The sequence below is a fragment of the Leptodactylus fuscus genome, chromosome 11 (genome assembly GCF_031893055.1).
Source record: "Leptodactylus fuscus isolate aLepFus1 chromosome 11, aLepFus1.hap2, whole genome shotgun sequence".
In the NCBI taxonomy this organism is placed as follows: Eukaryota; Metazoa; Chordata; class Amphibia; order Anura; family Leptodactylidae; genus Leptodactylus; species Leptodactylus fuscus.
The window spans coordinates 1,931,326-1,947,111 of record NC_134275.1 but is presented as its reverse complement, the minus strand read 5'-3'; the positions used below and the strand labels follow the sequence as shown (position 1 = coordinate 1,947,111).

Sequence of the window (15,786 nt, the reverse complement as noted above, 5' to 3'; positions counted from 1 at the left end):
GAATAAAAAAGTCATGGAGTTTGTAAGGTGTGGAGCAAAAAATGAAAATCAAAAAGTGATTGCAACGGGAAAGGGTTAAAATGCAAGATTTTTCAGGGGGGTTTACATGTGGGTTTTTTTGTAGATTGTGAGCCCCACATAGAGCTCACAATGTACATTTTTCCCTATCAGTATGTCTTTTTGGAATATGGGATGGAAATCCATGCAAACACAGGGAGAACATACAAACTCCTTGCAGATGGTTTTTTTTTTTTGCCCTTGGTGGTATTTGAACACCAAGACCCAGCGCTGCAAGGCTGCACTGCTAACCACTGAGCCAGCGTGTGGCCCGTTTTATGTGTGTTTTTACACCTGGTTTGAGCCTAGCTTACCAGATCTATAAGCACACAATATTCCAATAGTTCCTATGAGCTATAGAGCACACTATGATTTACAGAGCACAGACTGAAGCTAATCATGTACAGCCATCTCCATTACAATCAATGCTGGGAAATGTTCACTGTCAACACCGATGGAAACCCCCATTGCCCAAATAGGCCCCCGCGTGACTCCAATGACATTTCTGATGGACATATTACAATCTGATGTGTGGTAGGACTGGAACTATAGTGAATAATATGAATAATAATGAATAAATCACTTTATGTTATTACTAATAGCTCTATGTACAGTACATAGACAGTCAATTTAAAAGCTACAGGACAAAAATTCTTATGTTTGAGGGATTTTGGGAAGCTGTAAATTGAAAAATGAAACGTGATAATTAAATTAACACTAGCTGGAAGGGTGTGCTACCGCGGAGCGCCGAAGAGAATATCGGAGTGTTACAGATGAGATTCTGTTTACCATCTGGTTTGTTCCATGAGCTGACTCTTCAACAAGTAGCCTTAAGAATTTAAAGGGGATGTCTGATGTATGATAATACCAGCAATCCATGACCCATGTTAAATCCTGTGCCGATCCAGTACCACTGCTCTCCTGGCCCATGCTGGTATCTGTGTACATTATACTGTATACTCACAAGACATATTGGCCTGACCAGTCACGTACCATACATGTACGCATCTTACTGACGCCAGTGATTGGCTGCACTGGATATGTTGGTGCAGTCACTGCAGAGAACCAGAGACACTCAGAAACCATAGAAGCAGTGGCACTGGATGTAACAGGGAAATACTGGTTGACTTGATTTTTTCTGCAGGTTCTACATATATGATATACTCAAACAACTCCTGTAATTCTTAGATCTCAGTCCTGCACTACATATTGCATTACAGTCTGATTTGAAGATAATTTTGTCTTTTTTTTCCTCTTTGGTTAAAAGGTCAAGCTCTCATGTAGGTATATTCTAGGGGCACATAGATTGTCTTTGAGGATATTAAAGGGGTTGTCCATAATTTAGAACAATCCAAGGAGCTGGTAGGGGTTCCTGTTTCCGGTGTTCTGTGGTTCATCGTTAGTGCCCTTACCATCTTACACTGCAACAAGTACAAGCAGACCAATTGGTGGCCTAAGTAGTCATTGGTAAGGAACCAGCGAAGTCACCAATCCCTCTCCAGGGTTAGTGACGTCACCGATACCTCTCCAGGGTGAGTGATGTCACTGATCCCTCTCCAGAGTGAGTGAACTCGCCCATCCCTCTCCTGGTTGAGTGACATCACCAATCCTTCTCCAGGGTGAGTGATGTCACCGATCCCTATCCACGGTGAGTAATGTCACTGATCCCTCTCCACGGTGAGTGAAATCGCCAATCCCTCTTTAGGGTGAGTGACTTCGGCGATCCTTCCCCAGGGTGAGTGACGTTACTGATTCCTCTCCAGGGTGAGTGACATCACCAATCCCTATCCACGGTGAGTGACGTCACTGTTCCCTCTCCAGGGTGAGTGAACTCGCCCATCCCTCTCCTGGTTGAGTGACATCACCAATCCTTCTCCAGGGTGAGTGATGTCACCGATCCCTATCCACGGTGAGTGATGTCACTGATCCCTCTCCAGGGTGAGCGAAGTCACCGATCCCTCTTCACGGGGAGTGTAGTCACCAATCCCTCTCCAGGATGAACGAGGTCCCCTTTAAATAGGATGTCTCTGCATTCAAGTAACTAACATAGAACCCTACTGAAATGATGTAAGATCTATAATCATAGTCAGACTAAGGTTTTTTGAGACTTTTAGGAAAGATGCGTTGGTGGCCCATGTCTTGGTTAGGAAGGAAAACCAAGAAGAATATTGCCCTAATACTCATCTTTCACAATAATTAATATAATCTACCATCATTGTGTTCAGATCAATCTACTAAATGATGCATTTATAATAGCGCCATAGAGTGAAGACATGATAGTGCCAAATACTATCGGTGCCAGACTGTGAGCCGTAACATTCACACCCCTGAGAAGTCTCTGCAGTTTAGCAACTATCAGGTTAAAACTTTAGTTTCTCATTGACTTCTCTAAGACACTTAGCATCTTCCACGAGCTCCTTCTTCCTGTAAGGATGATAACCCTGTGGTGTACCACAACTCATTTGGCACTGTATTTAAAGGGAATGAAGTCATTTTCATTATACGTTAGTGATGGTCCAGGTTAATCCTATTGATTCCACTACTGATATATGATGATTTATTTAGCAGCATTAAGAAGTCAATTAACGAAACTTAGATATAAATGATAAATATTTGAAGGTCCTTCAGGAATTGCTTCTCCTACCATTACACATTTTAGGGTTACCAGCGAACTAACTGTACTATAAGAGAAATCAATTATGTTAATAGCAAAAAAAAGTGTCCTGAATATAAATCTCACTAATTACTTTAATTGCTGCGTGTCATCTTAGGTGAGAACACTGCCTCTTGGCAGTCAGCAGGTTAATGATGTTGCTGTGTTAGTAAATTCATTGCCCAAGGCTGAAGATGCGGCTGCACTTGTAAGAAATGTCTCCACGTCTCTGCGACTTAGTAGCAAAAGAGCAGTCGGAAGTGTAAAAACACAACCTAAAAATAATGGGATTAGTGCAAGTATTTATCTCTTTTATGGGTTAATATTCGCACTTTTATTAACATCGACAGTGTTTCCATGTGATTTTCTGGAAGGAACAGGATCAAAGAGGTTAGCAGGGTTACATTTAGCAAAAATAGACTATTCTGAAAAATGCCATCACCAAAAAAAACGGAAGTTACTACATAGTTACATAGTAGATGAGGTTGGATGAAGACATCAGTCCATCAAGTCCAACCTATAATCCTACAATCCCTACAGTGCTGATCCAGGGGAAGGCAAAAAAAACCCATGAGGCTCCGGCCAATTTCCCCATTTCAGGGGAAAAAATTCTTTCCCGGCTCCAATCTGGCAGTCAGTATAAAAACCCTGGATCAACGTGTCCTTAAAAATCAAACTAGCAAATGTATTTATGGTGTTATTACTGACATTGTTAAAGTGATGTCCCTTTGTATATAGATATTCATAGCCCATTAAAAAGCCTGTTCAGTCTCAAAAACATCATGAAAAACATCCTACCTATAGCTGCCCAACTCCAAAGCCACCAGAACTGCCAAATACTAAAACACACGGGCCACATTACGATGTGATTAAACATTGGCATTATTGTGGCACATCTCTGGCACAATATGGGGACACTTTTGTTGCAATGTGGCACATCTTTACAGCTTCTTAGCACATCTAGTTTGGGTGTAAGGTCTCTGCCTGTTCAGGTCGCTGCACCATCATCCGCTCCCATGCTGCGTGTTCAGTCTGATTCTTTGTTTAGAGTTTTTATTTCACTGTGTGATTATTGCTCTATTATCTATCCTCCACTACACCCATCTCCTGCACCTTGTTTCCCTATGTCCATCAAATAGTTAATTCTAGCCTTGCCTGTGTGATTGACAGCCTGTCTACCAATAGAGCCTAGGGCAGGTCTGGGCTTCATATATACAAGCTATCAGCCTACACAGGCTTGCTGGCTATTGTGACTCTGTCCTTAGATTTTGTTCCTGCTAAGCTCCTCTTCTGCTACTATTGTATTACTGACCTGTGACCTCTGGCTTCCCTTGTGACTATTCTCTTGGATTTTGATTCTGTACTGCATTGCTTGACTGTTACCAGACCCTTGGCTGGCTGACCAGCAAGCAGGAAGGGACTGTGTTGGGGTTCAGCTTAGGACTTACTGTCTCCTCTAATAATTCTCTTACATTGGGCTGCAATTTTTCAATATAGATGAGTAAGCAAAATGGTAAACCACCATGGTGCCTCAACTGGTTAGTACTTTAACTGATAATCAAACCCAAAAAGGAATGTACCCTTAATGGTATTAATGTCAAGCTTCTGCTCAACTTCCGGACCACTTGTCTCAAAAACAGTGGTAATAGCCAACAAGAGAATATACAGATAAAAAAACTGGTTATATTCCGAGTGCTGCTTGGATGGTTAAACACCTAATAAAGCCAGTAGATATAAAATGCTGTATTATTTCACATAACACGGGGGCTCCACTTAGTTATAATACATTGCAACATGTTAGACTTATGGCTTTTGGTTCTCAAGAAAAGAGGACATGGCTTAAATGTGCCACAATGCACCCAAAATGCACCAAAAGAGTATCATAAATACCTGCATCAAAGTTAGCCAACTAATAAGTAGTATAGATATGGACTAGTCATATGTTATATACAATATATAGTCATCAGCTTCATACTATGGATTCAAAGGCGCTCAGTGTCCTACATTAGGACCTTCGGCATCTGCACATGGAAGAATAGCGATGAAATACAGAGACATGAATCCATAAGAAAATGAAATTAACTCAACTGGACGGCCAGACAAGCTAATGAGAAGGATATTGTTTGGGCTATGGATCCAGTGCCGCTGTGCCGTACAGTACCAGGTCCAGTAGGCTAGGGGTCACCGCAGTCAGCAGATGGTAAAGTGCACAGACGGATCGTACACATTAAGTGTCTCCTGCCTCTGCTCTTTATATCTCATGTGCTCAATATTCACTTTTCATCTAAAGCTACAGTATATACAGTATGTGGGAATTTATGATCTCTTATATTTAAAAGGATCCAACTCGGTGTGAGGTTAGTGTATCATAGACAATAGACAATACTAAAAAATTAATCAAAGGAGCCTACTGAAAAGTCTATGAAAAAGGAAGCACTGGCGCCATACTTGCATAATAGAGTGCAGTGATTCAATGCTCCGGCACCATCTGCAGAAAATCATCTCGTACAAGATGTTACTTAAAGGGAATGTATCATAGTTAACCTACTGTTCTGAGCAAAACTTTTTTTGTCGATCCAGTCTACAGGTTCTTATATCCATTTGGCTGTTATCAGAGCTCAGGCAAGATGGCCGACCTATACTCAAGTACAACAAATTTTTGTCAAAAGCTATTACAAAGATTAGAAAAAAGAATATTTATAACTTATGATTTTTACAAAAGTGTTCCCCGTTAAAGGGGATGTCCGGGATAAATTAAAGCTTTACCCCTAAGCTAAACTCCCTCCTCCCACCTAACTTCTACTATACTCCCTCTAAAAAACATTATATTTACCCATATGCCTGTGACCGCACCAAGCACAGTTTCTGATTTCCTAGCGACGTTCCGTTTCGCTGTTTCTGGAGGCCACCAGTACTCCATTCTTCCCATCCGCCTCCTCATACTCACCAACACTCCAGTCTTCTTCTTCGGCTGTCATGTCCTTCACAAGTGAGCTGGAGCTAGCGCTTGCACAATAGAAAACCAGCAAGAGCAAAAAGCAGCCTTCTATTGCGCATGTGTGGCTTCTGCCCAGGGTTCTATTGCGCATGCAAAATGGCTTTATTGTAATCTAACACGTTAATGTCTATGTCACTGAACTGTGTGATGACTTCTCTTCCTTTTCTGTAGATTCGTGCCCTGTACTCTGCAGTGGTAATGGTGAATATGAGAAGGGACATTGCGTATGCAGGAACGGATGGAAAGGAGCAGAATGTGATGTTCCGGAGGAGCAATGTATAGACCCAACCTGCTCTGGTGGTCATGGGACTTGTATTATGGGCGTGTGTATCTGTGTACCGGGATATAAAGGAGAAATCTGTGAAGAAGGTTAGTTATGGAATCTATATATATCTATATAGTGACAACAAAGACAATAATTTACTAACATGAGCCTAACATCTCTGCACTCACACATGTAATGGACACATTGTAGCATGGATTGTATATGGCGTTTGCGCACTAGTATTTCTACCACAATTATATTGACTTTTCATTGGCATTAAAGTTCATTTTCCATTTCATGTATTGCAGAGAACTGTCTGGATCCCTCGTGCTCCGATCATGGTGTCTGTGTGCAAGGAGAGTGTCACTGTACTGCAGGCTGGGGTGGCGTGAACTGCGAGAACGCCTTGGCCCTGTGTCAGGAACAATGTTCTGGCCATGGGACCTTTCTCATGGACACTGGAGTCTGCAGTTGTGAGCCCCACTGGACTGGAGTGGACTGTTCTACAGGTAATAATCCCACCAGGTAATATTCTGTATCACAATATCAATATAAAGATGTCTATTTAGCCCCAGCAGTCTCTTCTGCGTCTCTCATTGAGCTCCTGCGTAAATCTCCCCCTCCCTTCTCAATAGACTTCTATTATGAGCCAATATGACGCCTGTGTGGCTTTGTATCTGTTCTGCCGCGTTACAGAGCATGCTCACTAAAGCCCAGGCGTAATCCTCTGACTTCAGTGGAGAACTGCGATGGCGTGGGGAGTAGTGGCAGGGTGAGAATAAAGCAGCTTTTGTATTTTTAGTGCGGGCACAGATGGCTTTATTACAGGGTGATTTGGTCCCAGGCCCTTATGGACCCACTTGGTCCATAAGGGCCTGTGGGTGGTTTAGTGTACCAAATTGCCCTGACAGATTCCCTTCACTGGCATAAAATCCCATAAATGGCTGGTTGATAGAACAGTGCTTTGCATTAAACATTAAATTCCATGAACACCAAAATGTTATTCCTATCTGGGACATGTATGACATATCCACAGGGTATGGACAGCTAGACCAACAGGCAGACTCCTTTTAAGAGTCTCCCTTAAAGGAACTGCGCTCCCACCGTGGATATTTGAAGAACGGCATTATTGGCAAGACAAAACTGAAACACAACGCGTTTCAGGCTTAAAAAGTCCTTCCACAGGTGTAATGGTTCTTAACTGTTTGGCCATTTCACCTGAGGAAGGGCATTTTAAGCCTGAAACGCGTTGTGTTTGAGTTTTGTCTTGCAAATAAAGCTGTTCTTCAAATATCCACAGTGGGAGACTCTTAACGGGAGCCTGCCTGTTGGTCTATCTGTCCAATCTATTTACAGCCAGGTGATGTGAGGAGTCTTGCAGCTGTATCCCACCCAAAGAAGGGGCCCTCTGAAAAATTGGTCCCAATGTGATTTGCAGAGTTGTGACCGTCTCAGAACTCCACAAGGTGAGAATTTCTCCTATTTCTGCTACCTGCACTCTCAGCTACTGTTACAGAACAAAGCTCTGGGTCGCTCGGCGTTGTTCTTTAGTTCTTTTTGAGATATCCACAGGGTATGTCATACATGTCCCATTAATGGTGGCCCCGATCTATTTTGGGAAATAGGTCCCCCATACACCTCGTCTCATGTCCATGCTAAATGGAGGGTATCAGAGATGGAAGAGACACAACACCCACTTGTCAATTCTTTTCATGAATTTCTATTAGGAATAACAGAGAAATGATACAATATAAAGTTCTAAGCAGGGAAGCTCCGGAATGATGTGGAATACAATTATTTACTGTAACAGGGGGGCAGACAAGCCTTCTGTTAATAAAACACAATCTACAAGTACGCATTCCCATATTACTGTTCTGAGCCTTCATCTGTACACGGACGTCACTTTCTGCAGGCTCTTAGGAAGTAAATACCTGAAACATCTTCCTTGTTTACAGAAAGGGGCAAATAACTGCGGATAGAAATCAAAATTGCAAGGTAAACAGGAACACAATTGTACATCTGAGTGACATCGCACCTCATTAGAGTTCTCAAAATGTGACATTTCGTCTGCTGAAAGTTAGCACAATGTTCTGTAGGATGGTTACAAAAAGCCGGATTGTAATTAACAGTTAGCGAAATAAAACAGTGCGACTTTTGACAACTTGACAAGTTTGCATTAGTCTCTGTGAATAAATAAGTGCACACTCAGCAACTTTAAATTCTGTTGACTTCCAGTTCATGAAAGCTTTTCAATTCTCTTCTTAACCTGGAACATATTTCTTTTCAAAAGGCAACAAATACCCTTTGCAAGGAAATATAACCAGGTAATTGCATATTGTAGAAGAAGTGGCGTAAAACTTTTCAGTTCCACCTGTCATAGTGTTTCTCTCGGGACAATGGAGCTACTGATCTATTGGAGTCGGAATCCGAATTTGTCTATAGGAATGTTCCCTGGAGAAAGGGCCCTTCATATGCATATGAATACATGGAATATTGTGTATGCCTTTGCAAATAGAATGCCTTTACATGTTCATTAGATACTCAAAATGCTATAGGGCAACATGGAGGACACCCAGAGAGGCCAAACGTTGCGGAAACAACAACAAATTTTGCTGCGGTTTCTTGGGACAAAGCCAAGAATGGCTACAAAAGAAATGAGAAATGTATAGGAAGCTCTTATACCTCTACCTTCTGCTGAATCCACTCCAGGCTCAAAAAACCGCAACAAAAAACCTGCGTTTCAGCAATATGCGGCCTCAGACTAAAGTAAGTGGTGCATTTATTGGACTATCTAAACAAATGATGGTGCTCAGTTTAATGTCCCTTACAGTGCACTGGTTTTGTATCCAGTTTCCTGGTGACCGATGCCCTCCTTACGGCCGGGGCATAAAAAGTAAACAAATACCGCAACTTTTTACAAAGTGGATTGGATTCTAGTGTTTTTGTAAATTGCAGCATGCCAATTATACCTATGGAAACACAAGCTTTCTGCGGGAAAAACTGCGCCACGGTTTTTCCCACAGCACTTTTTTGCTATGGCCTGCTACATGGAGCAAAAGCCTAAATTGTCCATAATATCATAATTCCACATATTAGGGCGGGTTCACATCTGTGCCAGGTCTCCGCTTTTAGGTTTCTGTCTTCTTCCTGAGAAACTGGACAGGAGACGGAAAGCAGCAGTCACTTTTCAAACCCATTCATTTTTTTTTTTTTTTTGCAAAGTGTCCGCCCGTGAGCGTTTTGTGGTCTCTGCGGTGAAACCATTGGACATGCAGGATATTGTGTCCAGGTAAAAAAATTGGTTTCGCCACGGAGACCACAAAACGCTCACAGGTGCTCACGGGAGGACACTGTCTGCAGGGTTTCCGTCTCCTATCGGCAGAAGACTAAAAGCGGAGACCCGGGCGCAGATGTGAATCCGCCCTTACCATTTGTTTCTGTGCATATCGAGATCTGAACATTTCTGTTCTAGGCATGACATAATGCTTCTTTCCTCGATTTCACGTAGAAAAGCCTAATAAATCATTGTCTACCACTCCATTACTTTATCATTTAACAGATCCATCACCTTAGAAACCAAGACGAAATGAAAACACTTAGTCCATGTAATCTGCCACTTTCCATTTTCACTAATCTAGAAAAGGTCATCTATTCCGGGCACTAAATGACTATATGCAACTGCTTGTCTAAGAAAATGTTATCTTTACTTGGAATTCTACATGCAACGCAAGACTTATAATACAATGAATTAACATGGATATAGGGATCCCTTACAGCGCCCTGACCCAAGGTCAAACTTGCCCCATAATACCCAGTAGTGCAATACAAGTATGAGAAACCTGCACCAAGTTTTTGATTTAGATTCCACATTGAAAATTCACAGTAAATTCATTACTAGTGAACGCTTTCCTAGAAAACCTTATTCACACGTAGCAAGTGTTTCCAGCGTGGATTCTTTGGTGTGAATTTTCAGATCCAACATCACGGATTTGCCAAGTAAAGGGTTTTTTCCTCAACAAAATCTACAGCCAGGATGGAGGCAAATCCTGGAGCCTTGGAATGATATAGAATACATGGTGCATATCTGTTATCATGTTCAGTTTCCCTCCAATGTCGTGAATACAAGATGGAGAGAAACTGAAGCTACAGACCCCAGGGTTTTATATAGATTTCTATTGGGATCTGTCCTTGGACAAGTAGCTTCAGTTTTGGCATTAGATAGCACCATACAGTATCTCTGCTGGAGCGAGGTTCTCTGCAATGTTTTCTGTCCACTTCCCCCAGAAGTCCAACTCCAAGGTGGAGTGAGGCCAAGTGCCATTGGTTGCTATCATACCCACTATTTTGAAGTACCCAGTGGCAGTGAAGTAAAGGTAAAAGGGGAGGGGGCAGAGTAGCCGTACACTATTCAGAGCATTCAAGTGCCAATGCAGCGGCATTAAGACTGCTCCCTGAATGGGGGTGCAAATGGGCCCTGACATTGGTTGCCTCTGATAGGAGCCCTGAATCCCACACCCTGCCTGACATTAGAGTCCAAATAGCACAATAGGCACCAAAACTACCTGCATTGATTGCTCAGAAACAGGGAAGGCTAGAGAGAAAATTCCAGCTGTGCCGGAATCAATGGATCGGTGTCTATTAACAGATGATAAGAACTAGAATTGGTGGAGGTGGAGAAAAGTCCTCTTTAAGATGAGCTGCTCTTTATGCCTCCCATAGAAAGCACCAGAAGAAAGCAGTAGATTATAGTCCATAAATCTCTTACTAAACCACTCACTGGTAGCACGGCGGACATTATACACAAGTATTGGACAGATCTGCTGTTTAAGTCTATTTATCTGCTGATTAAAATTGTCCAAGTTCTTATTCCATGTTATTAGTTTGATCTGTATAAAATCCAGTAATCATTCGATGAAGACCTCCTGCCCATAGAAAGAAGTAAATGTATCTGTTACGTCTCTGCCTGTTCGGGTCTCTGCAGCGTAGGAGGCGTGTCCAGTTTGATTAGTTGCGTAGTGTTTTCGTTGCATTGTGTGAACACAACTCTATCTCAGTAATTGAATTGTCACCACACCCTACTCCTGCATCTTGATTCCCTCTGCCCCTCTAATGGTTAATTCTGGCCTTGCCTTTGTGATTGTCAGCCTGTCTTCCAATCAGGTCTGGGGCTGGTCCTGGGCTTTCTATATACAGGCCATCCGCCCACAAAGACTCGCTGGCTATTGAGACTCTGTTCTGTGACTTTGTCCCTGCTAAGCTCCCCTTCTGTTTCTATTGTATACTGACCTCTGACCTTTGGCTTCCCTTGTGATCATTCTCTTGGATTTTGATTCTGTACTGCGTTGCTTGACTGTTACTGGACCCTTGGCTAGCTGACCTCCCTTTGTTGTTATTTGTCTTCGTTCTGTGTTGTCACTTATATAGGAAGGGTCCGTCGACCAGTTGCCACCTATTACATAAGATAGGATCGGCAAGCAGGAAGGGACAGTGGAGGGAATTCAGCTTGGGGCTCACTGTCTCTTGTGCCCCTTCCCCCAGGGTTCTTCAGCAGCTACTGTGGAATTGCTTACCTAGCAATTCCCTTACAGTAGCCTTATCTCACTCAACACCGGCCACTGGGAGAAGTGTCAGGAGTCCCCTGTAGACATTGGATGGTTGGCTAGTAGGTTGGACTGACATACTGTACATGTAATGTTTATGGCCAACTTTAGTTTCTATTCCATTATTTCTCTGTTCCATCAGAGATCTCCCATTGTTACAAATACTAGTACCTCTCCACTATAGTGTGCGCTGCCTGGTATTCCAGTGCTCGTGTCGGGCTACAATTTTCTGTATAGCTGATAAAAAATAAAAATGTTTTTCTGTCTTCAGTAATCATAGTCAGCAGCAAGAACAATACCATTACAAAATGTCTTTTCTGCAGAGCACAAGCAAGGACAAGAAAGCGCCATAACCTTTATGTGACAGGCAATCATAACATGACCATATGGGACCCCAATACTAAAGACAAATAGAGAGGAAAACACAGTCAGTTCTATCAAACAGATAAGAATAACTCAGCAGTAAACCATAGGAGGTCATACACATGTTAGGCTGAAGATAAATGGCGCAGGTTAGTAAGCACAGTCTATAGAAGCAGCGTATATGATTTCCATGCCATACCTCCATATTGAGTCGGAAGACGATGTAAGCTTTTCTTAAGTTCAGTATTGTTAGTCCAATCACTTATCAAAAAAAAGACTAGAATAACGTATTACCAAATGGAATAATCCAATAAACCAAGTCATGGAAAGAGATGAATCCCATTTCTTTCATTTGACGTGTAGATTATAGATAGATATTAATTGGTCTATTCATATGTTCAGTTTTCTAATGGACTATTTTTCAAGTATCTTTGTCCATGTAGACAATAATAAATATAGCTGTGTGAATAGAACCATAGACATTCACGTGTTTTAAAACCGCGGCAATTAAGACTCTTCAACGGAATGACATGGACGATTGTCAGGGATGAACATACAGCACCTTGTCAAAAATAATGATTTTGATATCATATGAAAACCAGCAGTATATTACTCACTTCTAGCGCACGTGTCCGGTTCCCCCCAAACAATCTGCAGCGTATTCTATTATAGTAACTCTCGAGGACTAAAAAATCCCACTGAGCCAGGATGAATTCTAAAAAGATCCTAACTCACTTTCTATTCTCCTTTGCATAATGTCAAATTTGCATGGTTGAGATTGTGAAATTAAAAGTATAGAATATAAATGAGCTGTCTTTGGCTTTGCTGATGTGCCTAAATGCAGAATTTCCTATTAACTTTTCTTATTGTAATGCTATTGTATGCCAAGAGTTAAAGGGGTTGTCGGAAAAAATGTAAGAAGTCTTAAAATAGTCCGGTGGCCAGATGGAATAAGCCAGGATCAGATAGGTATTGAGGAGTAGTATTCCAGGGTGCAGCTTGAGGTGTAGATCGCGAGGGTAATACAGCAATGGAGTAGAAACCGTCTGGGAAAGCAGGGGACTGGAACAAGTCACAATACTCGAGCAAAGGCTGTACTGTCTAATGGGTATAAATAGGCCCAAACTGAAAACAAGATGGCTTCACATTGGTACAGATCGGTCATCTTTGTTAAGGCAATACCTTAGATGAACACCGCAGCCTCCAGTGATGAGGAGTGGAAGTGCAACACTATAGTTCAGAGTGAAAAACAGCGGCCACTGGTGGTGGAATAGCAAACTACACCAAGATCCTGACACAGTGTTTGATGACATCATCTCGTGACATCGTGTTTGTGTTCAGGTCACCACTGGGGCAATTACTGGACTGAGTGTATCATCAGATTTAACTTAAAGTTGCTGGCATTGCTAAATAGGTGAAGGGTGAATCAATGTAGCTCTGCTGATGGTCATTTGCACGACAGAGACAGATGTGAATGTTGTCAGGTTATTTCTTTCTTGCATAGTGTCTTAGTGAGGGGCTGCAGCTGGATCATTCACAGTCTCAACATAAGGGGGAACTAAATCTGGCTCATGAGATGCATACCCATTATTTTCGGGAATTGCTGTTTTATATTTAATAAGTCAATAGTAAATATTTTAGACAGAACTAAAATGAATTCTTACATGATGTAAAGCTGACGGACATGATAGGAGAGAAGAGGAAAAAATGAGAGGCAATAAAGGTCCTGAAAGCTACGAGACTGTTTTATGTCCTCCACGATGATGATGATGATGAGTCTCCTGAAGATACATCACTGTCATCTGTCCGGCTACAATGTATCATCTACATGTTTGCAAACTATTGTCAATGCAGAAAACCTCTACTTTACTCTACAGCTTAATGTATTCTGGCAAACAAACCTTTACCCCAAGGAGAATGAGTAATCCTTTAACGTAATATCAATTTCCATGCCTCCGTCCTATGAAATGAAATATATGTCCTTATATTTACCATCGGCAGCGAGTTCTGTAAAGTTGTATTGATTTGGTTTTTGCACTGTGAAAATTGAGTTCTGAATCACAGAGGAATGAGCACAAATTGCAATATTACATGTCTATCACATCTAAGGCATTTAGAGCAGGTATTATTTCTTGCCAGGCATAGTGTGTCTTTGCTTCAGTCTGGGCAGCGCTAGTTTATTCTCCTGATATTCGGGAGACGCTGAAAGTTAATCATTATCAAAGGAAGAAAATAATGAAATGTATTACAGGAAATAGAAAAAACACCACCGACTCCGGAATTATTGGTTATTGCAACGGATCAAGTGCTTCACCGGCAATTCAACACTCCATCATGCACGATGAGAGAATGAATCCAATATAGGTAGACCTATAAATAGAGATGCAAAAGTTTTAGGCAGATGTGGGGAGGAAAAGCTACAAAGTAAGAAAGCTTTCAAATATTAGAAGGGTTGTCAATTATTAAAATGGAGGGAAGGACTATAAATCAAACCAATATTTGCTGTGACCACTGTTTGGAGGAGGGGTCCTGGAAATGAAGATATGGCCACCATAGACCCCTGATCACAACATCATCCAGTCTGTCTGGGATTACATGAAGAAACAGAAAGATTGGAACAAGCCTACATTAACAGAAGATCTGTGCTTAGTTCTCCAAGACGTGTGGAACCACTTCCTTCCTTCACATCTGCATTTGGGTTTCCGTTCAGGGAGTTCACTTGGGGACCCCACGATTGGAATCCTATACGCATTAAAAAGTGGTTACCTTCAGGAAACCCGCGGACCCCATAGACTAGGCTGACTTCCTTATTGTGGCCAGGTTATCTCCTTGTGCATGTAGTGTCCTTATAACCAGTCCATAATAAAGAAATCATGGCTGGGTTGATGACCGGTCCCAGACCATAGGAATTTCTTGTCTTTATGGTCATATCCATTGGCAACTAATGAAGACAAAAGTCTGTCACCAGTGACAAAGATGGTTACAGAAAAACTTGAAAAGTTTGCAAAATTTTTAAGCATTCTGTCTAAAAATATAATTGTCTGCATATTGAAATATGGTTATCAGCATTGGAAACTTTTATAGGCCAGGGTCCCACTGGACAGAAATGCCGCAATTTGCCCGTGGTGGAAACGCCACATGAAAAATCCCACTGTTTTATAGTAAGGGCAAAGTGGATGAGAGTCTAGTGAATACCATGCCCACTTTGTGGTAAAAACCGTGGTGCGGACATGTCGCAATTTCCAAAATCGGTACGGTTCTGGAAATTGCAGCATGTTAATTATAGCTACGGAAACACAGGCTTAATTGTAACAGAAAGTCCGCAAAGGAAAGCTCTGCAAACTTTCTGTCTAAAGCGCTGTGTTGAAGAGCCATGATGTGATGCCGTCGCGGTTTTTCTTGCAGTGCTTTTTTACTGCAGGACATCCTGTAGGGCCTTAGCCTTAAGGTGCCCATGTCATTTGGATAGCTGCCAGTCAAAGGCTTGTTTTGCTGACATGGTATTCTTACCAACTCAATGGCGAGAGAGGAGTAAATCGCTGCTGGACTTTTATGGCGATAGTATATCAACTAGGAAACGGGTAAACATTCAGCATGCCAGATTCTTCACTACCCAACACCATAAAATAGCCAAAATAAGTAGGTTTAGCCAACTTTTCTCTTATGTCTTTGGGTTCCTTTAGATACTCCCCAAACAATAATGCACAGCCAAGGACACGTTGACAACAGTAAGGAAGTCCAAATTGCAGGAAAGTGTCACATGTCCCCGGCAGTGATATTAAGTAACTAAAATGGCTTAAAAAATGCAACAAAGAGTCTTGATCTGTTTATGAGAATCTAGAGTAGGCAA

The 15,786-nt window shown here is 41.8% G+C and overlaps 1 protein-coding gene across 1 annotated transcript in view; it reads left to right on the top strand.

Moving 5' to 3' along the window:
• The window catches only part of TENM1 (teneurin transmembrane protein 1), a 441,834-nt gene that overhangs the window by 268,646 nt on the left and 157,402 nt on the right, over positions 1 to 15,786 (top strand). Inside the window, exons 12-13 of the mRNA XM_075259290.1 lie at positions 5,880 to 6,077; positions 6,282 to 6,482. Coding sequence (XP_075115391.1) covers positions 5,880 to 6,077; positions 6,282 to 6,482 — 399 coding nt within the window. The remainder of the gene's footprint in view (positions 1 to 5,879; positions 6,078 to 6,281; positions 6,483 to 15,786) is intronic.